The sequence below is a fragment of the Cavia porcellus genome, unplaced genomic scaffold, assembly GCF_034190915.1.
Source record: "Cavia porcellus strain 051 isolate PalLab524CR breed Dunkin Hartley unplaced genomic scaffold, mCavPor4.1 scaffold_14, whole genome shotgun sequence".
Taxonomy (NCBI): domain Eukaryota; kingdom Metazoa; phylum Chordata; class Mammalia; order Rodentia; family Caviidae; genus Cavia; species Cavia porcellus.
Genome location: NW_026947497.1, coordinates 5,811,607 through 5,839,016, shown reverse-complemented (window position 1 = coordinate 5,839,016; position 27,410 = coordinate 5,811,607). Strand labels below are relative to the sequence as shown.

General features: G+C 42.5%; 1 protein-coding gene across 1 annotated transcript in view; it reads right to left on the bottom strand.

The window, feature by feature from the left end:
* The window catches only part of Arhgef38 (Rho guanine nucleotide exchange factor 38), a 124,012-nt gene extending 98,501 nt beyond the window's left edge, over positions 1 to 25,511 (bottom strand). The window contains exon 1 of the mRNA XM_063260590.1: positions 25,049 to 25,511. Within this exon, the coding sequence (XP_063116660.1) occupies positions 25,049 to 25,244 (196 nt within the window). The 5' untranslated portion in view covers positions 25,245 to 25,511. The remainder of the gene's footprint in view (positions 1 to 25,048) is intronic.
* Between the last annotated feature and the right edge of the window lie 1,899 nt (positions 25,512 to 27,410).

The window sequence follows — 27,410 nt, the reverse complement described above, 5'->3', positions numbered from 1 at the left end:
TTAGAAGCATCCTGGGAGAAAAAAAATTAGAACGGTTCAGGACTGGAATTACATTCTTACGTGTAAAATTGGATGCTAGGAGATGTTAGAATAGTTTATAAAGTTCTAAGAGAAAAATAGTTGATCTTGGCCTTCTTGTTATTTATATTATGAGGTCAAAGACCACTGTTTTGAAGTATAGGATGTCTTGGAAAGTAGCTACCTTCACAATCCCTTTGAAAATAGTCTTAGAATTACAATCAAATGAAAATAAAACATAAAAATCAGATGGCAGTGGAAAACGGTAAACATTGAAAAGCAACACTAAAAGAAACATTGGTCTAAATGTTAGTATTATTTTAACTTTGGTTTATAACTGCACATTTTTTCTACATAAATTAAAAGATGAATCCATTTCAAGGAGTTATTTTTGTGGAGAGATATAATGTATAAAGATAAAATTCTGTGGTGACCACTGAAGTGTGGGCCAAAGCTGTCAAAGGAGCAGAATTGTATACGTTACTGAAGTTAAGCTGGCATAAAATCAACTTAGAATGTTATAACTTTAAGACTTTTAAGATGTAGTTTCTATCATAACCACAGAGAAGATAGCTATAGTATACACAAAAGGAAATTTATATGTTTCATTTAAACATAAGAGAGTAATACAGAAATTTATGGACAAAAAGTTGTGAGGTGCATAGAGAATAAACAACCGAATAATAGAAGCCCTTTTTATCAGTAATTACTTTAAATATAAATAGATTAAACTCTCCAATCAGAAAACAGACTGAGAAAATGTACTAAAATTTTGATCCAACTATGCGCTATCTACAGGAGACTTATTTTAGATACAGAGACACAAATAGATTGAAAGTAAAAAGAGTTAAAAAGATATTCCATGCAAATTATAAGTAAAAGAGAGCACAAGGGGCTACATTCATAGCTGAAAAAAGTATACTTTAGATTTAAAAAATTACCAGGCATAAAAAAGGACTATGTATTAACAAAAAGGTCATTGCAACAAGAAGATAAAAAATTTAAACATTTAAGCCCCTAGTGACAAACCATCAAAAACTGATAAGGGATCATTTAAGCAAAACCTGACAGAATTGAAGGGAGAAATAGATTATTGTAGAATAATAGTTGGAGACTGGGATGGGGATTTAGCTCAGAGGCATAAGCGCCTGCCTTGCAAGCACGCAGTCGTGAGTTCAATCCCTGGTACCGATAAAAAAAAAATAGTTGGAGACTTCAAAATCCCCCTCTCAGTAATGGATAGAATAATCAGAAAGAAGAAGTATGAAGAAATAAACGACTTAATACTGTAAGGCAACGAGGGTACATGAGCGTATACAGACTGCAGTCCAACAGCCACATTGTTTTCAGGACACATCAGAACTTTTCCAGGACAGACTGCACTCTGGACCACAAATTAAGTCTCAACAGACTTGAAAAGGCAGAAATCACACTCATACAAATTATCTTCTTGGACAATGATGAGATAAAGTTAGAAATCACACTAGAAGTAAAACTGGAAATTTACAAAATTGTGAAAATTAAAGAAGATAACTAATGAATCGAAGGAGAAATTACAGGAGAAATTAGAAAATACTTAGAAATACATTGAAATACAACATACCAAAATTGAGGCAACATCCTGCTAATGGGAAAATTTATAGCTACATATACAGTAAAAAACTGACCTAACTTTACAATTTAAGAACTAGAAAAAGAAAAATAAACTAAATCCAAAGTGAGCAGAAGAAAAAAGACTAGAAATGAGGTTTTTGAAAGAAATGAGGTTTTTTACTTTTAAAAAAAAGTAGGAAAAATTAACTGAAAGTTGGTTCTTTTAAAAGAGCAACAAAATGAACAAAACTTTAGCAAGATTGTCTAAGAAAAAACAAAATACTTGAATTATTAAAATAAATGACAAAATGAGAATATTATTGATTCTATGGAAAATAAAGAATTACAATTTTTTGTCAACAAATTGAATATTTGGATTCTATAAACACAAAACCTACCAAGAATAAACCATTAAGGAGAAAAAAATGAATAGATATAAGTAGCAAGAGATTGAATTAGTAATTTAAAAAATTCTCCTGACAACATAGATGGATTTAATTACTTCCCTGGTGAATTCTAGCAAGCACTTAAAGAACCAACCCTAATACTTCTCAAAACTTCTCAAATAAATGAGATGGAAGAAATACTTTCTAACTCTTTCTATATGACCAGTATCTGCAATACCAAAGTTGGACAATGGTACCACAACAAAAGGAAATTACAGCCAGTGTCCCTCTGAACATGCAAAAACTCCCAATAAGACACTAGCAAGCTGAATTCAACAGTATGTTAAAGAGATTATATTATACACCATGACCAAGTGGGATCTACTCCTGAGATTCAAAAATAGTTTAACATGTATAACTAATCAATGTAATACATCACATCAACACACTGAAGGAAAAATATGCAGTCACCTCGATGTGAAAAACATGACAAAATTCAATATCCTTTCATGATAAAATATGATTTAAAAAAATTCAACAAATTAAGATGAGAAGGAAACTATTTTGATAGAAGCTACTATATATCGATATATTCATGCATATCATATGGAATAATTAAAGACTTTTTCATGATCTGGAAAAGATAAGAATATTTTCTCTTGCCACTTTTATTTAACTGAGTACTAGAAGTTCTATCTCACTAGAGAAATTAGTTTTAAAAAAAGAAATAAAAGACACACAAATTAGAAAGAATAAAGTTAGCTCTGTCCATAGATGATATAATCCTATGTATACAAAACCCTAAATGTTCCTCCCACATGTACAGAATGAATAAATTAATTCATCAACATGGAAAAACATAAATCAACACACAAAATCAATTGCATTTCTGTACAGTAATAATGAATGATCTTAAAATAATTAGGAGAAAGTATTTCCATTTATAATCATTCCAAAAACAATAAAATACTAAAAATTTAACAGAATAAGAGATTTGTACAGTAATAATAATAAAACATCACTGAAAGGAATTAATGAAGACTTAAATGTACATATTTCATGTTCAAGGATTGGAATATTGAATAGGATTAATATACCTATTCTACTTAAAATGATCTATAGATTCAGTGCAACCCCTATAAAAATTCCAATGAATGATTTTACAAGATTTGAAAAATCTATGCTAAAATTCACATGGATTCTAAAGAGACCCTGAATAGCCACAATAATCATGAAAAAGCTAGTAAGCAGCAAAAACCTTCTGATTGCAAAATTTATTACAAAGCTACAGTAATCAAAACATTGCGGTACTTGTATAAAGACAAGAAATGAACCAGAATACACAGCCAGAAATAAAGCTTCTCATATATGATGAAATTATTTTTACAGGGGTATAATAAGTTAATAGAAGGTAGCTTTTTCTGCAGGCAATAATGCATATCTACATGCAAAAGAATGAAACTGCAGACTGGTTAAATACCGTATACAAAAATTTAACTCAGAATGTATCAAAGGTCTAAAGCTGTGCAACTCTTAGAAACAGCAAAGTTTCATGCTATGGGTGGGACTGGGCAGTTCAGGTGTGATACTGTATCAGTCAGTACTCACTAGAGAAGCACATTTGATGTAAGATATATAAATACTTAAGGATTCACAAGCAAGGCTGGCAGTGGCTGCCCTCGGAGTCAGGTGTGGATGCAGGCAGAGGGGCCAGCTGCTGCACACAGAGCATCCAAAGGCTCCCGTCAGAAGTCAGAGGACGGGAGTTAGGCAGCTCGCTAAGAGTCCTGTGTCAGTCCCTCTCCGGAGGCCACAGGCTCTGCACTGGAGACGGAAGAGTCTGAGCTGGAAGCCAGGAGACAGAGTCCCAAGGCAGAGGAGACAACTGTAACTCCTCCAAAGAAGCAGAGGTGCTCCCTCTGCATTCTACCCAGGCCACAAGCCCATCGATTGGTGCCAGTCACACCCGGGACAGGTCTTCTGTCTTCAGCCACAGCCAGAACTGTGCTGATCCAATTGGCTGGGTGTTTCTTACTCAAACTGACCCAGGTAACCACCACAGATACCAAAGGCTCAGGCAACAACAAAAACAGACAAATTGGACTTCCTGAAAAAGCATTAACTTTGTTTATGAACAGACATGTATCAGTGAAGTAAATCCACAACTCTGACCATGGGAGAAAACGTTTATGAATCATTTTTCTGAAAAGAGGTTGATATCCAGAATGTGTAAAGAACTTTTCAAACATAACAGAAAGCAACCTGGCGGCAAAACTGGGAAAAGTTAACAGTTTTCCAAAATGGCTAATAGACATACCAAACGATGCTCCGTGTCAGCCAATATGAATACTAATCATAAGGAAAATGCAAATCAAACACTATGAGATACCACTTCACGTCCACCAGGATGGCTGCTATTAAGAAAACAAAACAAACCTAGGTTGTGCTGCACACCTGTAATCTCAGTACTTGGGAGGCTGAGGCAAGACTCTGCAGCTTTGAGGCCAGCCTGGGCTACAAAGAGAGAACTGCAGAGCGAGACCCTGCCTTAAAAAGATTGTTTTAAAAATCCTGGGGGTACAGCTCATCAGAACAGCACCTGCCTGGTAAGCATGAGGTTGTGAGTTTGATTCACAGTACCCCAAACCAAAAACAGCAAACAAAACAGAAGTATGGGGAGAGATAGGAGCCCTGTGCCCCATGTGTAGGGATGTGAAATGGTACATACATGAAAAATACTCAAATATTACAAGTGGAATTATCATGTGAAACAGCAAGTCCACTTCTGGGTACACGCCCCCACACACTGGGGCAGGGGAAGCAGGAGATGGGTGTACACATATGCTCCTAGCAGGGATCAACAGATAATAAACAAAATACATAAAGTGGAATACTCTGCAGCCTTTAGAAGGAGGGAACCTTGAGACATTATACCAAGTGACATAAGCCATCCATATAAGGACAAACATATGAGAGTCCACTTACATGAGTTTTTAGAGCAGTCAAACTCATCGAAGCAGAAAATAGGATAGTAGATGCCAAAACCTGGGAATAGAGGACACTGGATAGTAACCGTGCAATGGGTGTAAAAGTTCCACTCTTGTAACATGAGAGGAGCTATAGAGGTGGGTGGCACTGAATTGCATGAGGCACTATGAAATGTTTAACACCAGTGAGCAGTACACGGAAAGACGGGTAAGAGAGTAAAAATGGATAGAAGCATCTCCATAGTTTTAGATGTGGGAAAAATCATACAGTGAAACAAACAGATACTCGTAGAACAGACGGCTCTGAGGCTTTCTGGGAATATTAAATTTTCCCCACATTGCGGTTGTTGTAGTAACGGGAAAAAGAAAGAGAAGTGTCGAGTAGGAAGAGGGAATGTTTTAAAATTCAAAATGGTTTAGAGTTGTATTTGGAGTGCAGGCGATTGAAATAAAATACTTTCTTTTCTTAAAAAAAATTGAGGGGGAGCCTTGTGCAATTTTTAAAATCACATAGACAGGAAGGCTTATACAAATGAGGTGTGGAGTGGACTGTGGCTTCGGTCGGAACGTCGTCCTGGTGGTAGACTGACCTTGCGTCCTGGCCACCCCAAGCGCGTGACTGTACACCAGGTGCCTTGCAGGTGGTGGAGCTGTCCCCACCGGCTGCTTCCTGCCTCCGATTTCCTGGGGATGCGCACAGAGAAGTGCTCTCTTGAGGTCCCCACAGTGTCACCTCTCTGACAGTGTTGTTAGACTGGAGTCTCCTTGATTGACACTCAGCCGCCGGTTCTGATTCTGATCAGAACACAAGCTGTGAATAAGAACCTTCCTTCTCATACACGATGTAAAGATAAAGATGGAAGTGAGTTCCTGGCGGGATTCAACACAAAACACCAAAGACATGCCCGAAGAAACATGAGCTGGCTGTCAGGATAATGGTGACCAGGGCTGGGAATTTAGCTCGGTGGCACAAGCACCTTCCTGGCAAGTGCAAGGTCATGATACAAAAAAAAAATGGTGGTCATTTTAATGGGAGTTATTCCTTCTATAGGAAATGTATCCCTTTATCGCTTATGTTTTCCATTGCAGCAAAACACACACAACATGCAATTTCGCAAGTAGTTACCCGTGTGCCACTCGGCAGCGTTGGGCTGTACAGTCCATCGTCATGCAGTAATCCCCGCCTTGGGTCTGCAGAACGTTCCATCTTCCTAAGCCAAACTGTGCCACGAAGCTGCTCTCCGTGGTCCTTGAGAACCTCCGTGCTGCTTCCGCCATCTGCGTCCCGCTCCTGCAGGCCGGTGCTTTCAGCAGAACACACTGCAGTTCTCCCTCTGCACCTGGCAGAATGTCCGCAAGGTGTGTCCAGGTGGTCACAAGTGTTTGGCTTTCTTTACTTTTTAAGGCAGAATAATATTCCACTGCATACAAATGGTGCATTCATGGACTGCGGAGGGAGAGAACCAGTCCTCACCAGCAGGTGATCCCTGCCTGGAAACCAGTGCCAGGCTTGGGCCCTGGTGAGTGGAGACAGCCAAACCCAAGCGTCTCCCCATGAGTCAGCGCCATTCTGGGACCGCGGTGGGAGAAAGATTCAGGCCTCACCAGGAGGTGGTCCCTGCCTGGAAACCATATCATTTTTATTGTTTTTTTGGGTTGGGTTTTATTCCTTTGTTTTGTTTGATTATGACAGATCTGATGGCATGAGCAGCTATTTAAAAGATAGCAAGACATGTTATGGTAACCAGTTTGGATTTACTGTTGGCTTGTTTTGAAGTCCTTTCCTACATCCATTGTTTTGTTTTTGTTTCTGCTCTTTTCTGTTCTGTTTGATTTTTACTATATCCAAAGGTTTCTGCAGCTATTTTGAAGACAACAAAAGGCATTATGGTAACTATTGGTGATTTTGTAAGGTTTTGAAATCCTGTACCATGTATACTAGTTTATTTTAATTGGTTTTATTCTGTTTTATTTTCATTGGTTTTATTCTCTTTAAAATAAAAATTTAGAAAAATAGAAAAACATAAAATTATTTTTCTGTTAATAGCGTTATACATTATCGGTGCAATGGTACTGATTGTGGTATATTGAGAAGGCCCGTAAGAACAGCAACCCTTTCCACATACTCACTGTGCACCACTTGGCAAATATGAATGCTCTATCATTTTCTCACAGCCCTGAAACTACTATGATAATTATCAAGGTAAAAATCCCTCACAACTGTAAAAATAGTACAGTGATTCTGGAGACAAAGAACCTGTGTGCAGTGCAGGTGAGCCAAATCGTCAGTGGTTCACAGACCACAAGGCAGGGCTGGGGTTCGGGAAGGTGTGCTCGGCTCCGAAGCCTGCCCTGACCCCACCACTGGCTGTGGCCAGGCCCTCTGGACACACCGCGTTACTGTCGTGCGATCCTGGGGACAGAGAGGCCGAGAGTACAGAGCTGGCAGGGCCACCGCAGCCGTGTGACCTTGACCAGGCCACGGCGGGTCATTGCACTGCTCCATCCGTGGAAGAGGAAGGAGAGCGTAGCACACGTGCTTAGGTGCCGGCCGTGGGGACACTGAGCTTGTTGCGTGCTGGCCATTCCTTGCGAAAGCACGGGAGGAGGGATGTCCACTCAGTCCTTTCCCTTTACACATGAAGGAGCTGGAACGCACGGAGGTTAAGCACTCTGCCCACTGTCTCATCACTGTGCATGGCCGGGCTGGGATCCAACCCAGGCAGGCCTGGCGTCTAACGCTGCCCTTTAGCCACAGCCCACTGCTAGGAGCTTGTGAGACGAGATAAAGCATGAAAATGACTTAGCACAGAAATCACCGGGAAGTGGCCCTTGTTTTTGTGATCATGATTTACTTGCTATGATTCTGTATCTGCTTCTGAACGGCTTCACCGGTTTCTCTTCCTTTATTCCCTTTGAAAATGTTCCAAGGGCAGGAGGGGGAGCCTGGGCATCTACCAGGAAATTACCCTCCCCGCTGGAAGCAGCAAGGACAGCCAGGGCCATGTTCAGGTTCGGCCTGGTGCAGCTGAGCTGGGAGGCAGGCTTTGCATGGTGCTTGGCACAATATAAAAATAAGGCTTGAAATTTTAAAAATCGGATTCTCTCCCATTTTTCCCAAAGATAAATCACAAAAGCAAGAACATTTCTGCGCATTCACTGAAAATGTAATTCTCACAAAAGTTTAAGGAGCAAGAAGATTACCCAGAGGTGGTGGTGCATGCATATAATCCCAGCACTTGAGAAGCTATGACAGGAGGATCGTTGCAAGTTCAAGACCAGCCTGAACTACATAGTGAGACCCTGTCTCAAAAAGACCAAAGCAATAACGTAACCACACACATGCAGCTTATTTCTTTTAAAATTCTATATCCTTATTTATTTGAATAAGGTCCCTAGCTAATATTATTTATCAATGACTACCAATAAATAATGATGAATTAAACTTTCATAATTATACTGAAATACTATTCAATTCTTAATAAAGAAGAATTGCTGCTGACAATTTCATATACCAAGCACATATAGCTTTGCTTAATGTCTTATTTAGCAACACCCGCTCTCACCCTTGTCCTTGACACGAGGCTAGGATGGCACATGTGGGCCACTCAACATTTATTTCTATGGCAACGTTCTGCCATCTCACTGGAGAGCATGTAGATAATAAAATCAGGACTTTACTTAATTTATAATTATATCAGAACCACAAATATATTCGTAAGTAAGGTCAACAAGTATCAAAATTTGCAGTTAACAATTTTACAAATTCCCTAGTTTTTGGAGTTTGTATAGTCTTTAATATGAATTTTTAAATTGTGTATTGGATTTGAGCTGATACCAAGCATTGCATTCTGTATATTTTGTGAATAAAATAATAGTCCTAACAGCCAGCAAATGTGTAATCTAGAAGTAATGATAGATTATTAAAGCCTCTTGACGAATCAGTATTCTTTATTTCCTTCCTAAGACATACATTAATGTCTATGTACTTCCTACCTAAAGATCAAGTTATACTTTTTCCAAGAATTAGTTGTTGTTCAACAGCAAGCCTGACTGAATCACTTGTGCTTCTCATTATAACTACGTCAGTTTAACTAGGTTACCTAAGTGGAAGAAATAGGCGGCTGAGAGGGTATGCCTGTCTCCAAGAAAGCTGCTTTAATGCTCTGAAATAATTTAATAGCCAATTTACCAAAATGCTGCTGCTGCTTTATTAGGATTTAAATGAGACAAATAAAAAATACTGAGGTGAAAATTATTCAGGAAGAATTTTGCAAACAAATAGCTTCGCAATTAAACATAACCGTGTTGCAAAACTGGCGTGTGAGTCAAAGGACAGTAAGGCGCGAGCTGTGCCATGCCCAGCATGCCTCGAGGTCAAGGGGACAGGAGGTGCGACCCTTAACTGAAACCCAGGGCAACAACAAAAGGCTGAGAGAGGAGGGACGCATCACATCAATCAGCAAGAGGCGTGGCAACTCCAGAGAAGATGTAAACACAGCAGAGGACATGAGAAGGGGTCGAGTCTGAAGAAATTATCAGGGACAGAATTTGAAGGGCAGCTTAAGGAATGTGGCATCTTGAAAAACAGTGGGAACCAATGGGAACTTTTTAAGCAGGTGACACGATCAGCTTGTTGTACATCTTCTTTGGCTTCTGCAGGACCATATTTGGTTGTGAGGTGAAGAGTTAGCGGCAGGCAGGGAGGCAGAGTGACACCCACTGGGCAGTCTCCAGAGGAGAGAAGTGGGCTGGGTGCCAAGAGCTTGCCAGAAGTTAGGGGGCAGATAGCCTGAACTGGGAGCCGAGGGAGGAGGTGGAGGAGAAGAGACACGGCTGTCAAGTCTCAGATTTTAGGGTAGGCTAATTGGGTAGCAATACCACTGACACAGCACATGGTGGGGGGGGGGGCGGATAGAGAGGATAAGGTGATGCTCTAGCAAGTTCTGTCTCTTTACTTAGAAAAGGAAGCTGATTTCTACAGAGATTGCGTCTTTTAAGTAGCAGAGATGGAATTGCATTCAGCTCCTCTGGACCCCACCCTGCCCCAGACGTGTACCTTCCTACCCACGTAGTGTGCATACCGCCCCCATTACATCCAGAGCTTTGCTACAGCTTGATCATTACCAAAGCCCCAAGCATGGTTACAAACGCTTTCCTGCCAGGTTATATCTACCCAGACACTCAAACCCCTTGATTTGGCACTGCATCGAACCTACTGACTTAAGTTTCGCACAGTACAATCTTTCATGAGTTTCAGCTGAAATCTGACCCCCAGAAAGATGAATGGAGCAGGCCTTCTGTGAATAGGTTGAAAATAACTGCATGTCAGGCAGGTTTTGGAGAGAAGCCAGCGCGGTATTAAGTGGAAATGGAGAGCAACAGAGCCTCCACGGCTGTGAATTTGAAAGCTCAAACATTGGGACAGGGAAATATTTTATCCTTATCTGAAAGACATGGGGTTTGTTTCCTGTGACTGCTAATTGCTGTGGAAAGCAGGGAAGTAGATTTCATAAAGGAATTCAACAAAGCTTACCTGGCTTGAAAAATACCGAAGTGGCACTGGTTTGAATTTACAGGTTCTGTGTCGAGAGCAGCATGGCCAGAACAATTAGCAGCTAAATAAATGGATACTTTCTGGAAATGTCTTTGTTTAAAGTTCTTGGCAAGAAAAGATGAGTGAAAAGAGGACAGACTCTAAGCCCCAATTAGAGGGAGAGAGGAAAATAAATTGGTAAAATCATCTCTGCATTCAATTTTTGTGTCATAATTTTTCTATTATTGGGAGTGTAAAATTCTGGCTGGATGAAGCATACTGATTTTATCCATTTTTCCATTCATTTGACAAATAATTATTGAGTGCTCATGGTTCTTTGCCAGTGGATTTTACCTGGCAACTTTACCCTTTCCCTGGGGAATATCTGGTAATGTTTAGAGTTATTTTGGTCATCGTAACCAGGGGATGAGAGGTCGACCCACAGCTAGAGCATAGAGGATCTTGATGGTATCCTATCACACAGGGTATCACCCCGTGCAACTGGAAATTATCTTGCCCAAAATGTAAGGGCTGTCAGTGTTGGGAAAGTCTGTCCTGATGCCAGTACCATAGCAACAAAATGGAGAAAAGCCTCAGCCCTTATGGGATATTGTTTACTGATGGAAGAGAAAAATAATTCAATTTATGAAGAAATATGTAGCATACCAGCTAGTGAATAGGCACTGTGGTTGGTGGTCATCACTGTTACTCTAGAGAGAAGTCAGGAACAGCATCATTATTAAGATGATATTTGAACAGCAACTTCCAGAGACATAAGAATGGAATGGAAGCAGAGGCTGACACCAACATCTTTCTTTCTTTTGTCACTCACATATGAATTAAAAATAAGATGACTTGGATAAATTACAGGAAAATTACGTGCGAATTATTGCTTGTTCTGTCCTCTTTCTATTGGTAAAATCTGTATGCTCATTTAAAAATAGGGATATATCTTTACTGATTTTATTTTATTTTCATTCATTCATTTTTGCAGCTCTAGGAATCAAATACATTGCCTCCTATGTGATATAGGAAAGAGCTATGCCACTGTTATGGTTTGTGTCTGGATGGACCCCAGCCTCATGCAATCATGGAGGCAGCTGCATCTAGCATTTGTGATTGGTTTGTTGTCTAGTACTGGGATTGGCGGTGTAGTGCTGCACCTGCCCAGGCATGAAGGTGGCTTACAGTATAAGGGAGGAATGAAGGCATGTGTTTTCCTCGTTTGCCTTTTTTGCTCTTGCTGCTTGCAGCTACCATAAATCGCTGCCCCTCAGCCACGCTACCCTGCCTTGGAGCCAGCCGAATATGGACTGAAACCTCAAAAAAACTGTAAACTAAATAAACCTTTCCTTCCCTAATTTCGGATGTCAGGTATTTTGTCTCAACAATGAGAAAAAGGTAACTAAGACAGCCACTGAACTAATCCCCAACCTTTCATTATCCATTTTAAAGTACTTTCTACACAAATGAGAAACATACTTGACTTTCTTCTCAACTAAGACTCATTCCATTTCATCACTATCTTGCAAGCCATAGGTTCAAAATACCACGTACCAAACAAAAACCACACATCATACAGTGCATCACATGTGCGCAGTAACTATAATAATGTGCTCTTACTACAGATGATGCAGTTTCAGGGTCTAAAAGGATGTCAGGTTTTAAACACAATGGATAAATACAGAAAAGTTAAATTATGGCTTGAATTTTTTTGTTTTTAATTGCATATATTTGTAAAAACATGGAAAAATATACAGGACTCCAATTTTTCTGATAAGATTTTCCATTCTAAAATCTTATTTTGTTAATTATTTCCTGAAAAAGAAGTTTAACCACAGTCGTATGTTGATTACACACAGTTCTACTTGCAACTGCCAAGTAAAGAAGCTTTACTTTTCTCAGTGAATATTGATTTTGTGTTCCAAGTTTCTTTCATTAAAAGATGTCTAATTTTATATCTTAATTTGATATGTTACTTCTCCGAAGAAATGTTTTTTGAAAAGAGAAAAAGAACAGTATGAAAGTGTAACTATACTATTTAAAAAGGAATAAGCATTGAGTGTTTTAATAGCAGCAGCATCATAACATGAGAACCCTAAATATGTGACATTAAGAAACACTTCAAACTTTAAGAGTATTTATTTTCAAATATATTATTTATATTTTTAGATGCATAGATTTGATTAACAAAAAAAGCAAAACAAGAAAAGGAGAAAATTACTCTTCCTGAAGATAGAACTCTGGAAGACACTGGTGAACACAAATACTATTTAAAATAACTCTGATTGCACAAGAAATATTATGAAGAATTAATAACTGAACTCTTATCATATTAATTACTTTTGCACAGCAAAAGATATCACCAATGGAGTAAAGAGATGGCCCACAAAAAAACTGGAAAAACTTTACTTGCTATTCCTCAAAGGACTAATATCTATTATATATAAAGAACTAAAAAAATTCAGAACACTCAAATTTCAAGACCCAGTCCAAAAACGGGCATCTAAAATGAGTAGATACTTCTCAGATGAAGAAGCAGAAATGGCAAATAAATATATGAAAAAACGTTCATCACTAGTCATTCGAGAAATGCAAATTAAAATAACATTGAGATTCCACCTCACACCAGAAAGAAAGGCTATCATCAGGAAATCAACCAATAACAAATGCTGGAGGGACTGTGGGGGAAAAGGAATCCTTCTCCACTGTTAGTGGTGGGGGGTGTAAACTGATTCAACCAATATGCAAAGCAGCCTAGAGATTCCTCAAAACACTGAAACTATATATGTTCCCTCTGACCCAATCATTCCACTTGGTATCTTCTGAAAGAGTTAAAAGCATCCACTTAGAATCTCTGATTAGCCCAGAAAAAAATTAATTTTTTACCCATGACTATTCGTAAAACTCGACAATATATTCTGAAGGACACACTTCTCTTTGTCCTCATCTCGGTGTGATTTCGTGTGCCCCTGTTAATACAATAATGCCAGAATTTGAAAGGATGTTCATCTGGATTGTCAACATGACTGGATCAAGAAACGCCTAGGAAATGAGTGAAAGACACCTGCAGACACGCCGTGAGGGTGTTTCCAGAGATCACTGGCCTTTGGGACAGCAAACTAAAGTGGGGAATCTTCCCTGAGTGTGAGCAGCACAGTCTGCTAAGATAGGGACCTAATGGAACAGGAAACAGAAGAAAGAGAAAGCCAGCAACATACTTCTCTGCTTCTTGGCTGCCGTGAGCAGGTCTCCTACTGCTTCTGTCCACCATGATGCTTCTGCCTCACCACAGGTCACACAGCTGCAGAGCTGACCAGCCATGGCCTGAAACCTCTGAAATCCAGAACCCAAATACGCCTCTCTTTCTTTTTAATTTGTCGTTCTTAGAGATTTTGCCACAGCAATGAAAAGCTAACACATACAGATCATCCAACAAAATATGATACAGAAAAGAGAAATATGAGGCAGGACAAAAATTGAAAACAAATTGCTTTGGCTGAGTTAGGTCCATACCCACCAGCTATGACCCTGAAGCTAGTGAGGGCTGACCCAGGTCTGGCTGGGATGATATCAGCCATGAGGAGGTGATGCCTTTATCCATCAAGATTACTATCCCATCCATGGGTTATTCATTTACCCACTTACTCATTATCTCAGACATAAATGTTGAGTATACACTGACGCTTTTCGAGGCACTGTAGATACAAACGTTCCTGTCTTCCAGAAGTTCAACCCAACGAAAGAGACATTGACAGGTTGACACCAAATACAAAAGATGTATCAAAGCTACGAGACACAAGTCTGTTTTGGGTGTGAAGACTCAGACACCGAGGCTGGAAAAGACAAGCAGGAGTTTATAAACCAGCCAGCGTGTGGGCAAGCACTCAAGTGTGAACAAGCAGCAGGTGTCAAGACATGCCGTCCAAAGTAAAAGACCCTCCAGGTGAGAGGTGAGACGGGAGAAGGAATCGGGTTAGGGGAGCCTTGATTTTTGTTAATGTTTTACCCCAGGCACCTTCGGGGATGTTTTAATACTTTTATTATAAAATTTACATGACTTACGTTGTGTGTAGAGCACTCCGGAGACCAAGGCAGGAGGATCGCTTCAAGTCTGAGGTTACCTAGTGAGTTCAAGGCCAGCCTCAACTACATGGCAAGACCTTGTCTCAAAAAAATCAAATAAAATGAAATAAAAAATTTACATTACATCAAGTTGACCATGTCAACTCCTTTTAGGGATGCAGTTTAACAGCATTAAGTACATTCACCATGATCATATCTGGAAATTTTTTATTTTCCAAACTGAGACTCTGTAGCCATTGAATAGGAACTCTCCTTCTCCTCTCCCTGAGCCTCTTAAGATCACCCCTTTATTTTCTGTCCATATGAATTTGATGGCTCTTAGGACCTCACAGAAGTAAAATCACTTTTGTGTCTGTCTTATTTTACTTAAGCATGTTGTCTGCATGGTGTATCTGTATTATATGTCAGAATTTAATCCTAAAATATTTGTGTTGCACTAAAATTTTTAAGCATACACCACCAATATGAATGCTATAGCATTAATCTAGCATACACATTATAATGCATACACAAAAATAGTTGCAAAAGAAAAGACTAAAAACTTATTTTTTCATCCTTCAATAAATGATCTTGAAAAACCCTAGAAGCATATTTACCCCTGTGCCATTAAAGTTGGGTTGCAAATTTGATTAGCTTGAGAGCTGCCCTGGGGATTGGTAAAGCACACGTTGGATGCATCTTGGAGGTGTGGCCCTGGGTCTATAGCTGGTCCCTGACCCCTTGATCTCTGGGACTGCTCCTTTGCCCTGCTTCCTGGCCACCATCAGCTAAGCAGCTTTGTCCCGTCATAGCTTCCACCATGATGGTTCTGACCATGGACTTGGAGCCAGCTGATCGCAGACTGAAACATCAAAAAGTGTGCAAAATAAACTCTTCCTCTTTTACATGGTGCACATCAGGTATTTGGTCTGAGTGATAAAAAGCTGACTAATACACCCTGCATTGGGATAAATTTACCACTGCTATAGAAAATGGAAAATGATTGAGAAATATTTAGCAAAAGAACAATGTGGTGTCATCCTTTGAGCCGGACTTTTAAGAACACCTTCATCCCACTGTGTGCTCTGTTGATGACAATGAACAGTTTGCAGAGACTGAGGAGCTCAGATAACAGCTCTCATATTTTTAGGGTGGAATTTCTAGTAATTCTACAAAAATTTCATTAAATGTAACTGTACATCTTTCTAATTTACATGCTCACCATGTTTTGTTGAGAAGTATAAAGTAACACAGCTCCCAGAAAGTTATCAGTCACCGTGTCAGGATTACACGTGAATATACTGAAAGACTTTAAAGGTTATCTTGCTGGTTTTGAGTTTTCTCCAAAAGTTTGTCAAAATTCAGCAATTCCTTAAGAACGAACCAGAGCGGCTGCTATTTCTCAACCCTCAGGTTATGCCGGTGGAGACTGTTGGTTTAAACTTGTTGACTCTGGAGCAAAAGGAGCTTTAGGAAAACCGGTTTCACTACTTTCTGGCTGTGTGACTGCTGGGAAAGTGGCTGCCCCTCTCTGGATCTCAGTGTCACCATTTGTAAATATATGAGATAATGCAGTGCACCTGGCGCCTGGTACAGTACAGACTCTCCGTGTTTGTCCCACCTCTCTGCCCCCAAGCAGGAAAGCCAGGGTACTGCACACCGTCCCGTGACAGGCAGCTGGCTCCCTCTGGGGCTTGCTCTGCCCTGAGATATGCTCACGGTGTTCACACTGGATTTGGTGTTTTAGAGGTGGAGTCGTGCTCTTTCTCATCCCATTTCCTGTACTGCTCTGCTCGTGTCAGTAATATTAAAAAGCCTCTTGCCGTGTCATGGGCGCTGGGATGGTGAACCAGTTCCCCTCTGGAGTGAAGGTGAGAGTCCCTGGAAGACAGGGCTTCCTCAGGAGCTGTCTCCTGCTGTCCCCTCCCCACCGCCCTCCCAGAAGGTGGAGGGTGATGCAGGGACCCAGTTTCTTTACACCAAGGAAAAGCTCAGTGGGCCTCTCCATCTGCAGAGCTGCCAGCTAGGTCCTCTGCTGAGGCCACATCCCAGCTCAGCCCCTCCTCCGCCCAGCCAAGTGTCCTTTCCTCCTTTCCCCAGTTGCTTCCTGATAAACGTCCTGTGTCTGACTTCCATCTCAGCTCTGCAGCCTGAGAGCCAACAGGGAAGTGCACGTCAGGTACCCAGGGCTTCCCTGCACCTGGTCACTGCCTGTCTTGCTTGCTAGACTGGGATCCCTTCGGACTTATTTTAGGTCCTGGGACCTACATCAGTATCTAGCACATATAAACACCTAGCAGATGATTGCTAAACAAGCTCATAAAAGTGAGTTCCTATTTGTTTGGCTAAGGAATTCTATTTCCTTATTTTATGGATTAATTCTCTTTCTTTCTCTTTCTGTCTCTGTCTCTATCTCTCTACCCCCCCCCCTTTCTTCTTCTGGTCAAAAGTTGACTGCTGTTAAATAGTGAGGAAATGAGAATGGTAAAAACATACTGCATATATCAATATCAGCCACTGAATATCTTGAATTGTTCAATAGGTAATGATTGAGTTGAGTACTTACTAAACACCAAGCATTGCTCAAGTACCAAGGTAAGACCAAGTACCTACCTCAAGTGCAATTATGTTCAAATGGAAGAGAGAGCCCCAAATCGAAAAGAATAGCATAATACCAGATGGCACCAAATATGCCACTTCAATGTATTGATTATTCTGCAGCGAAAGCCCCTGAGAAGTGGCAAACTACAAACGTGCACTACTAAATAAATTATATATATATATGTCCATAAAAGTGGCAGAAGGAGAAAGGTTCCCCACTTCTTTATTCCTTCCTGGAAGCAGGCATAATCTTCCAGGAGAAAGTGTCCTGCTTGGTCAGGAAGAGGAACAATGCTGTCATGGGGTGGGGAGCTGGCATCACAAGTCTGCACAAACCTTAATAAAAGAGCTCTGATGTCCCCTGATTTCCCTGCTGCAATCCTGAGGAATTCCTAAGGGGAATTCCCCACATTTCACTGTCTCCAGCCCACACCCTTGATTTTGTTTTTCTACCTCTCTGAAATTAATTGTGTTTGGTTCAGATGGCACACGGCCCTCCCGCAACCAGCTCTAACCGCTTCGTTGGAATTTCTCTTCTTTGTATACAGGGCTCCCGCCGCCATGTCACATAAATACATCAATTTCCACCAGAATGTGTGTGCCCTTCCTCCTGTTAGTCTGTCCCTTGTCAGTACAAGCCACAATCCTCGGTCCCTGAAACTGAGAGGGTAGAAGAGGGTTTCTTTCCTGTGCCTCGTTGGGCCGGACGGTCTCAGGGAAAAGCCTGCCCAGTGCCCTGTGGCCACAGTGCTGGAGCCAGACTGAGAGGTTCGGGGAAGAAATTCTTTATCAGAGAAAGGAATGGGACACAGGTGCAATTTTAGCTCTCCATTCCTGATTGCTGACTTGCTTGTTTTTTCCTGGAAAGGGGACATGTTCTGATTCCTAAGGGGAGACCAAGCTTCTCCTTGAATAAATCTGGGTGGCACTGACAGAGGTAAACCACGATTTCACCAACCACTTCACAAGACAGAAATCGGCAACAACTCTGTGCGGACTCTGCAGAGCCAACACTGAGCAGCATTGAAGAAGGACCATTCCTGTGACGGGCAATAGCGCCTGGACCCTGAGACCAGTGGTGAGGCGATGTGGCCAGTAGGTCCTTTTCTTCAGCAACTGGACACCGGCTGGTCCAAGATTACTTTCTTTATCAAGGACCCCAGGGTGCACATCACATGGTATTCATTTCTTCTTGGTTCATTATCCAGACAGAAATTGCTCAGAACTTTAATCATGATGCTATTTTCTTACAGTGTATAAATTATGACTCAAAGTTTAGGCTGACTTCATAGAATTCTAGTGAAATGTCACCTACCCATAGAAAGCACTGCTTGATCCCACTATGCAATTCTATTCTATTCTATTCTATCTGTTTACCAAGTATTCATAGATACACACACATACACACACACCTGGTTAGAGAGTGGGGCTTTCAGTTTATCAGCTATCAATTAGGATTTATTGAGGTGTAAAAAAGTGACAACAGACATAAAATTTTTTTTGTCTTTTATCGGTACCGGGGATCAAACTCACAACCACACACTTGCAAGGCAGGTGCTTATGCCACTGAGCTAAATCCCCAGCCTCCTAGACATAAAATTTTAAAAGGTTGTCAAGACAGTCAATGAAATGTGAAATAAAGATCATTAAGCTATTATAAGACAGGTTAGTTTAACCTAACTTTGCAGTTTGTGCCCTGGCAATTAATCAAATAATATTTAATAAACAACAACATTGGCAGGGATATGCCACATAATTCAAAAGAAAGAATGCATATTCCAAAGTGAAACACAGGAGGTCAAACTGTGTCACGGCCGCTGAGGAATTTTACCGCACTGTAAAACATGTGCTTTAACCATCCAATGGCTTAGACTTGTTACTAGTGAACCATATCTGTTAAAGACCTCCCGAGTCACTTGATTGGATGGCTTCCACTTTTCAAAATTTAAAACCTCTGAGTTCCAATCTAAACACTACCATTTATTTTCTTCAGTTCTAAAAGGCTTTGAGATGGAGTCCCAGTGTGTGGAGAAGCTCCTGCCGGTCTGACCCCTGGCAGATGACAGGTCACAAACACTCGGTTTCCCCCTTCCTTCCCCTTCTCCCCCACCCCTTGCTCCAGGACCCAGAATAGAAGAAAGCAGACCGCTCAAACACACTGCAGCCTCCAAACCCTCCTAGCTGCTCTTCTGGGGGAACCTGGAACAAGGTGACAGAGGAGGCCAGGATATTCGCCTATATGTTTGAAAGTTACAAACTGAGCTGGAAAACTGTAAGAACATGTGACACATCCTATCATCCTGACAAGTGTCCCCTCATAACAACCTAGAGGCCAAGTTCTCATCTACAGTTCTCAGATCTCTCAAAGTTTCATACTAAAATTTGCTGAGTTGCAGTGCATGCCCCCCATCGAGTCCTAAACCTCTCTGCTTCCTCTCGCCTCCACCTGCTCCCCCACCTGATGGGGCCTTGTCTGCCTGGCAGCCACACCTGCTATGATGGCAAAACACCCGTGACCAGTTGGCCTGCAGGACGAACGCTACGTGCTCCAACCACCACGACTGTCATCCAGGAGAACGGGGCAGAGAGCAGGCCAAGCAGGGTGAGCAGAGTCCACAGCCCCAGACACAGTCTGTAAGTGAGAACAGCAGTCCAGAAAGACAGGGAGCTCAGCCCCGCCCCTCAGCCCTCAAGAGAGGGCTGCGGAAGAGCCTCAAGAGGAGGCCAAGCCTTACCTGGTTTGAAACATTGTATTACTAACAAGTTAACAACTCCGCAATAATCCCACTTTCACCAGAAAATCAGCACACAAAGGCACAAAAGTAAACATGATTACAGCATCCAGAAGAAACATTTCTGCAAACAGAGATTTCACTCCTGTATCAACAAGAACAGCAAGGGGCTGGGGATTTTACATCGATCAGACACGGAAGGAATCGGTTTTCCTGCCCCAGGGTCGCGGGAGAGGGAGAGTAGCTTTTGACACAATTGGCTGCGGTAGAAGCTGCCAGGCACCTTGACTGGGAAACAGGGAGAGGGAAGGCGCGTGCTTCACTTTGGTCGTTATGCGTGAATGAGCAGAAAGGACTTACAGCACTCTGACTCTTCTAAAGGCTTGTGCTTCAAACTCTGTCGCACACCTATTTGTGCTGGTGTCACATTACCAGTGACTCTGGGACCTGACTGTTTCCCATTGCACTAAATGGTGCGTGGAGGGAGGGAAAGGAGAGGGGCTTACTCAGGGCTCAGCAGACAGGCAGGGATGGAAGGGCGTGTGGGGTAGGGACCTGCCTGGAGAGCTGCCAGTTCATGTTATCCCACCTGTTATTCAACCTGAAGCAGAAACACAACAAATCTTCCCGTGTTAAAACCCCTGCTGGGAGAGGGGAGGAAGCGGGTTGCAAATGGTTGAAATACTCGTGTACTGATTCCCCCAGTACATGTGACCAGTGCATATTGCAAATGGACACCAGTACAATAGGGACAAATTGCTCCCTAACACATTGTTCACGGTGTTTAAAAACATCACCAATGAAGTGGACTCTATTTTACCACACGGACTTCCTGGGTGAGACATTTGCCCTATAGCCACGTACATTATTCTGTACAAATATCCTGCTTCAAGTCACCCTTTATTCTTAATTCAGCGTTTATAAACAACTAATTCTTTCCTAATGGAATGAAATGGTCACCTTTGCGAATAATAAAAAAGCCCACCTGCAGTAATAGTAAAAGAGGAAGAGGAAGAAGAAGAAGGTGCCATAGGAGAAAAGAGGAAATAAGAAGGGATGTTTGTTACCAGCAACAGTGGAAGGCTTTTAGGTGTGCACTCTCATTCTTTCTTTTGGCATTTGATTAGTAAGTATTTGTCCTGACCACAAAATTAATTGGAACTGACTTAGTGTGGCCATGGGGGACAAAAGTAACCGGCCCATTGTGCTGGTCAGTTTGAGCTCTGTGACACATCTGGTGTAGGGGGATGGTGGCTTAAACAGCAGTCATTTACTCCTCAGCATTCTGGGGCTGGGAAGCCCAGGACCGAGGTCCTGTAGGCTCCAGGTGCTCCAGGCTTGGGTCCTCCTGGTTCCCAGGAGTGCTGACTATGGCTTCCCGGAGGGCAGATGTGCGTAGCCACAGGTGGCAGGGATCAGGGAGAAGAGAAAGCTCTCTCAGGTCTTGTCTTACAGGGGCACTAATTAATTCCACCCCTGAAGGGTGCGCTTCCGAAACCCACAGTGTACGGCTTGGCTCCCACGACCCACACACACACACTGTGGAGGGGCACAAGCATTCGGTCCATGATGCGTGAGAGGAAACCCCTAATGTTAGTAACATCCATTGCCGAGGGCTTTCAGAAAAGACTACTGGGTGGAGATCAGTGACCCTTCTGTACCTGCGTGCTGTGGGTCTCTGCATGTCCACATGTTTGTGGGGAACTTGAAATGAGGCACATTGCTAGCATAGAGTTCATGCAGGCAAGCAGGTACAAATACTGGCCAGCTTTTACAATTCAGTCCCTGAAGTTCCCCTACCCAGATCCTTTCAGGCCATGCAGCATGGCAGGGAGGGGCTGAGCTGGCTGGGAAGCTGGGTTGGTGTCGCTCCGTGGGAAGGCCTGGCAGGAAGAAGTGACTTGAGTTGCGGCTGTGGTGAGCTCAGGCCGAGGCTTGGTAGGACGGGCTTCCACCGAGGGTCACCTGGTACAGGCAAGTGCCGTACATTTCTGCCTCTGAGACGTGTTAACGGAGACGTGGACCCCTGCATGTGAGGGAGGCACAAGCACGCAAGGGTGCTTATCTCAGGCTTGCGCCCTGCCCGGGACCTGTCATTCAGTCTCTAATTCTGAGGACAGTTCCTCGGTCCTTCCTGGGTGCTGAGCATGGTAATAAGGGCAGAAGGGGACAGAACAGACAGGCAAGTGTCTTTCACACAACGTGAACAAGGGGCGGGAGAAAGGAGCGGGCCATGAGACTCACTACCAGGCTCTGAACAAGGAAGTAACACTGACTAAGCACAGCAAAGAGCTCTTCCCGCTCTCGCCTGCCTCCCAACCCCAGTGCATCCCCGAGAGCCCAGTGGCTTCCTCTCCCAGCCTGCGTGCAGGCCAGTGATTAGAGCTGCTTTATTGCACTGACTTGTTTACCCAGCTCTCCCCACCACCACCTTGCTAGACTTTACACCCCTTTGAAATGAAGGCCAACTACGTCTTCTCAACGGCTTTATAGTTGCGTTTCCTGGTGCACCATCTGCTTTTGCTAACCCCAGTGCCCCCAAGACCTAGCACTAAGGCAGTATTCAGTATCAGTTAACCACACAAGTCTGATCACCAAGTAAAGAAACCTCGCACTGGTTAAGCACTGAGCTGTGACTGTACCACTTAGAGTACAGTGGGGAAGCTCCCTCTGCATCACTGGGGTGATGCAGGCTTTGGGATACTGTCCTCCGAGCCGTGCTAGGCCAGCAGTTCTCCCTCTGAGTACCATTTCCTCAGGTTACTCTGGCAATTTAGGGCTCAGGTGGCTCAAGTGATATCAGAAGGGAAGCAGTGGGCTGGAGAGCTGGAGTTAAGAGGCAAGCTCACCCATGCTAATAAAGAGCTTTCCTCCAGAAGCTTCCGGAGAGTTAGAGCCAAGAACTGTTCTACTCAAATAACAACACAGCCCTGAGGAGCAGCCTACTAAATAACTTGAGAATGGTGGAAGTACCAGAAATTCCAGTCTTGGAAAGCACACAGTGACCTCACAATAGCTTTGGGCATCTGTCAGGTCACTAACCAGCCTAGGTCTTTATTTAATGTCTCTTGGGGGCTGTGACTGCCCAAGAAGAAGGAAAGAAAGTCCTTGTCATCTCACTAATGAGGGCTTGGCAAGGTGACACAAGAGCCATCTGTGTGCTGGGGGGTTTTCTACCAGCCGGACAGCAAACCATGGAGCTGACTGCTTTGAATATGGATGAAACACGCCTAATCTTGTCACCAAAGCAGCCACAGTGGAATCTTTCTAAAAGCTTATTAGGCTTTAGGTCCCTGAATTGGGTTTTACTGAATTACACCTAAAAAATAGTGATACTTCCCAGGAAGCTGCCACCTTTACAGCTCTGATGTGCTATATTATGTGTTCCTTGGTGATTTTCCCAGGCACAAATGGTTCTCTAACAGGAGGAGTGTCTTCCTTCTCCCTTCGGGGACAGAATCCAGGGGAGCACAGGAGACCCACAAATCAAAGGGGAACCCGAGGTGCTGCACAACAACAGACCCACATCCACTGCACCAGGCAGCAGAGACCTTTCAAGGAAGGTTAGGACCAGAGCACCAAAGCATGTGGAGTCACGAATATTACTTCTTGTTTTTATTTTGCCAGTGAAAAACCAGAACCAGAGAAATGCCCAGTTAGTGGAGCTCAGAAGAAACATGTTGTTAAGGGAAGCGCTTTTCCCGAAATTTTATACAAGAACAAAAGACTTGAAAAGATTTATGAGATGTAAATTTAGATTAACCTTATTATTACAGCATTTGTTATTCCTAAAATTCAAAATAACTATAATATGTAGAGCATATAACACATTAAAATAACTGTAATGTGTCAAACAATAAATTAGGTGTTTCATTTAATTATCTAATTTCATGCTCCTAAAAACACCATGTGCTAAGTATATTAGCCTCACTTTCCTTCACAAATAAAGAAATTGGGACTGGTGAATTTTAAGTAATTTGCTTAAATTTTTGCAGGTATAAAGCTAAAATGCCAGGACTGAAAATCTAAGGTGTATGACTGAAAAATTTACATTCCTTCCAATGTATACATTGTCTTAGGAGAAATTAAAGATCAACTACTATTTTTCCTTAGTTAAAAAAAATTTAAGTTTAAGACTGATACCTCAATTTAATGTTGAGTAATACAGAACTTTAAAAGAATTAATTCATAATAATATTTTTTAAAGATTTAGTTTCATTGCATTTAATGTATTTAAATGTATTTATGTAACCACGTCTAAGCTTGTTTTCTAAAAAGGAACAGGCTGAGTGCAAGCATGTCCCATTGGCCTTGGTAATGTCAGGTCCAGAATGACAAGCTCACTGTGGGATGACGATTGAACACACATGAAGTGTGCTCAACCCAGGCCAGACGAGCTCGGAAGGTCCCTTAACAGGTCCTTCTCCAGGGACTTAAAACCCTGCACACCAGTGACACTAAAGGCAGGCAGATGGGAAGAGTTGGAAATTCAGGCCAGAACAGAGCCTGGATTAGGATAACTGTGTCAAATTATCTCACAGCCATTACAGAAAACGCTGAAGGTATTTCCTCAAAAGTCACCCCAAACATCTCATATCTGGGTGACATTCCATTCTCTCTAGGACATGATCACCTCAATGATTTTCAGCAAATCCCAATCCACCATCCCACTGACTGTAGCATTAGTTACTTTTCACAGATGTGATTGGAGTTTCATGTCTGTATTTAAAATAACCACAATCACAGTCCAGGTATCTCACTGGATCTCATGGTGTGATGTGACATCCCGTAGTTACCTACTGAGACAAAGTGACTTTGGGGGTTTCTAAGTCACTTCCTTTCTAGTGCTTCTGACTTCACCACTTGGGCAGAGAAGAAAAGGAAAGAGAAATATAGGACTGTGTGTTACACACACACATACAATAGTGACATTAACATCATTCAGAAGTAGCTCTTCAGTGAGCCCCGCAGCACAATTTTCCTGTGATTTGCGAGTCACATTTCCTCTCACTTGCTTATTTTGTGGGAAGGAGAGTATTGGATTCTCTCCTCCGCCTTCCACGCGTCCTTTGCAAATGGGAGAGCAGCAGAAACAGGGTAGCCTAAGGCAACTGGTTTCTCTGGGGTTACCTTGTAATTTCTGGCTGTACTCCGTCCTGTCCGACTGGCTCCTTCTCAAGGCCCCAGAGTGGTCCCCAGAAACACTGCCCTCCACCACGGTGTCCGTCTTCCTCCTCTCCAGCATGTACAGTCTGGACCGCAAGAAAGTCAGGTTCTTTTTCTTGGTGCCTGAGTTCTCTTTCCCAGGAGGGTCTTTGGGCTCCATGGCTGTGAAGATGGACTTCAGAGGTTTGCAGGAAAGGCCGGGCAGCAAGGTGCCCCTGGGTGAGGACTGAAGCCACCAGGATTGAGGAAGGAACTCACAGCTTCCCTTCAGTTACCTGGCTGTGGCTGCCACCTCTGCGGAGTCCCAGAGCTCCACCCCTATGAGGTCACTCTGTTACATGTCTAGAATCCAACAGGGGAAGCTGCCACCTGTTACCTGAGAGACCTGCAACCCAGAGCTAGGCAAAGCAAGGACTGCGCTGTCACATGCTACCGAAGTAAACAAAAATCCCATTGTGTGGGTCAAGGGCTGGGGCCTGGGGGGTGGGGAAGAAAGGAACAGGGCGGGGCGGGGAGGAAGACAGCCTTGTTAGCTCAACCTGCAGTGTAGGTGCAGTGTGTGCCTAGGGGTGTGCCGGGCAGCTGGGACACTGCCCGGGGCAGCTTCTGTGGTCTTTGGCTACAGTCGATGCCTTGAGCCAGGGCAGTGCATTGTTATGAGAATTTGCATCAGCAACTGGACTTGGAAACAAACACTTTTAATTTTCACAGTGTGTGCTTCACAAGTAATGCTTCTCTGCCTTTAAATGTGGAACAGTGAGAAATTATTTCCTGAGAATGTCTTGCCACCGCCCGATCCGCACAGCTGGGAAGAGAAGAGTTGGTTGTTGGTGGAGCCCAACTCAGTTCTCATCTGGCACAGCCTGGCACAGGGGATGCCCCCAGGCCAGGGCTGCTGGGATTTCTTAGGCTGGCCAGCGATCAGTCCTACCCTGGTCCCAGTACTTTTGCATCCTGGTCCTTAGGAAAATAAAAGCTGAGCCAGGGTTTGATTTCTTTGTGATCTGTTCCCTTTTTCCTTCATCTGTAAGGCCTGGGAAGGACCGCTCACTTGGAAGATAAGGGAAGAAAACAGTTGAAACCTTAGAAAGCACAAAGCACAGAGCAAGGGTGGGGGGAGGGAGGAGAGCGAAGGCCCCGGCCTGCGGTAATCGGTGGAGATGTTTTGCTTGCATTTGCCGTGTCTTTCCGCAGCTGTCAGAAGCTCTTGGGATGAGCTGAGGCTTTTACAAGCCCTCCTTCAGGAAAACAGGGACAGACCGCAGGGAGGGAACTAGGTTCCCTTCCGTTGCAGAGTGCCCACCGAGACCCAGCTGTGCACAGCCCACTTGGCATCCTCCTGCACTCCTGTTAGACCAGACTTATAAATGAGGAAAAAGAGATAAATACAGTTTTCTCAATTCGGGATGTGTGGGCTGAATGGAATTTGCATAATTATTATAACAGATAAATGACAAATCTCTAATCAGTGTAGAGACATTTGTATATAGTTTGGAATATTGAATGGCTTTTATTTAATGTAATAGATGGACTATTTTTAACGAGACATCCCAAGTACATTTAATAATTACTTTATCTTCTAAAATGTAAAGCAAGCTTTTAAAATTTATGTTAAATCAGGCATGGTGGCACATGCCTATAATCCCAGTGCTGTGCTGCAAAGTGAGCTCAAGACTGTCTGAACTGTATAGATCCTGTCTCAAAAAATAAATAAATAAATAAATAAATAAATAAAATAAAATTTATGTTAAAAATGTCTCAGTTGTTTTGTGATATTAACCCCCTTCCATATGTATTATGGGATTAATATAGAATTCACCAGAGTCACACCATTTTACAACATGGTGGTATATATTATATTACTTAAACAAATAAAACATGAATATTGAGACATTTAGATGTGTTTTATTTGGGATGCAAGTAGGTCCTGGTTCATTATTAGAAAACGCACCTGACAGTAACAACAAGACTCAGCGTTAGTGGGAGTTAAGCCTGCTTCATGACAGTAAAAGTCACTTAATCGCTCCAGGATCCAAGCTCTTCATCTGTAAAATGGAAGAGAAAGTCAGTAATTAGTGTTATTCACCAAATATTCTTGGCTCTCTGGTTTAGTCACACAGGAATATTACACTGCCCTGTACCCACCTTGATTTACACCTGACTAGGTGACTAGCTTTGGTCAAACGCAGTGTGTTTGCCTAGAGCTTTCTTTGCCTCCTCCGCAGGAACTCTCGAGATCCAAGCAGCACTAAAACGACTCAGAGCAGCCCCCAGCCACTCCGTAATTCCTATGGTCACAGCCTGAAAGAATCCTTTGCTCTTTTAA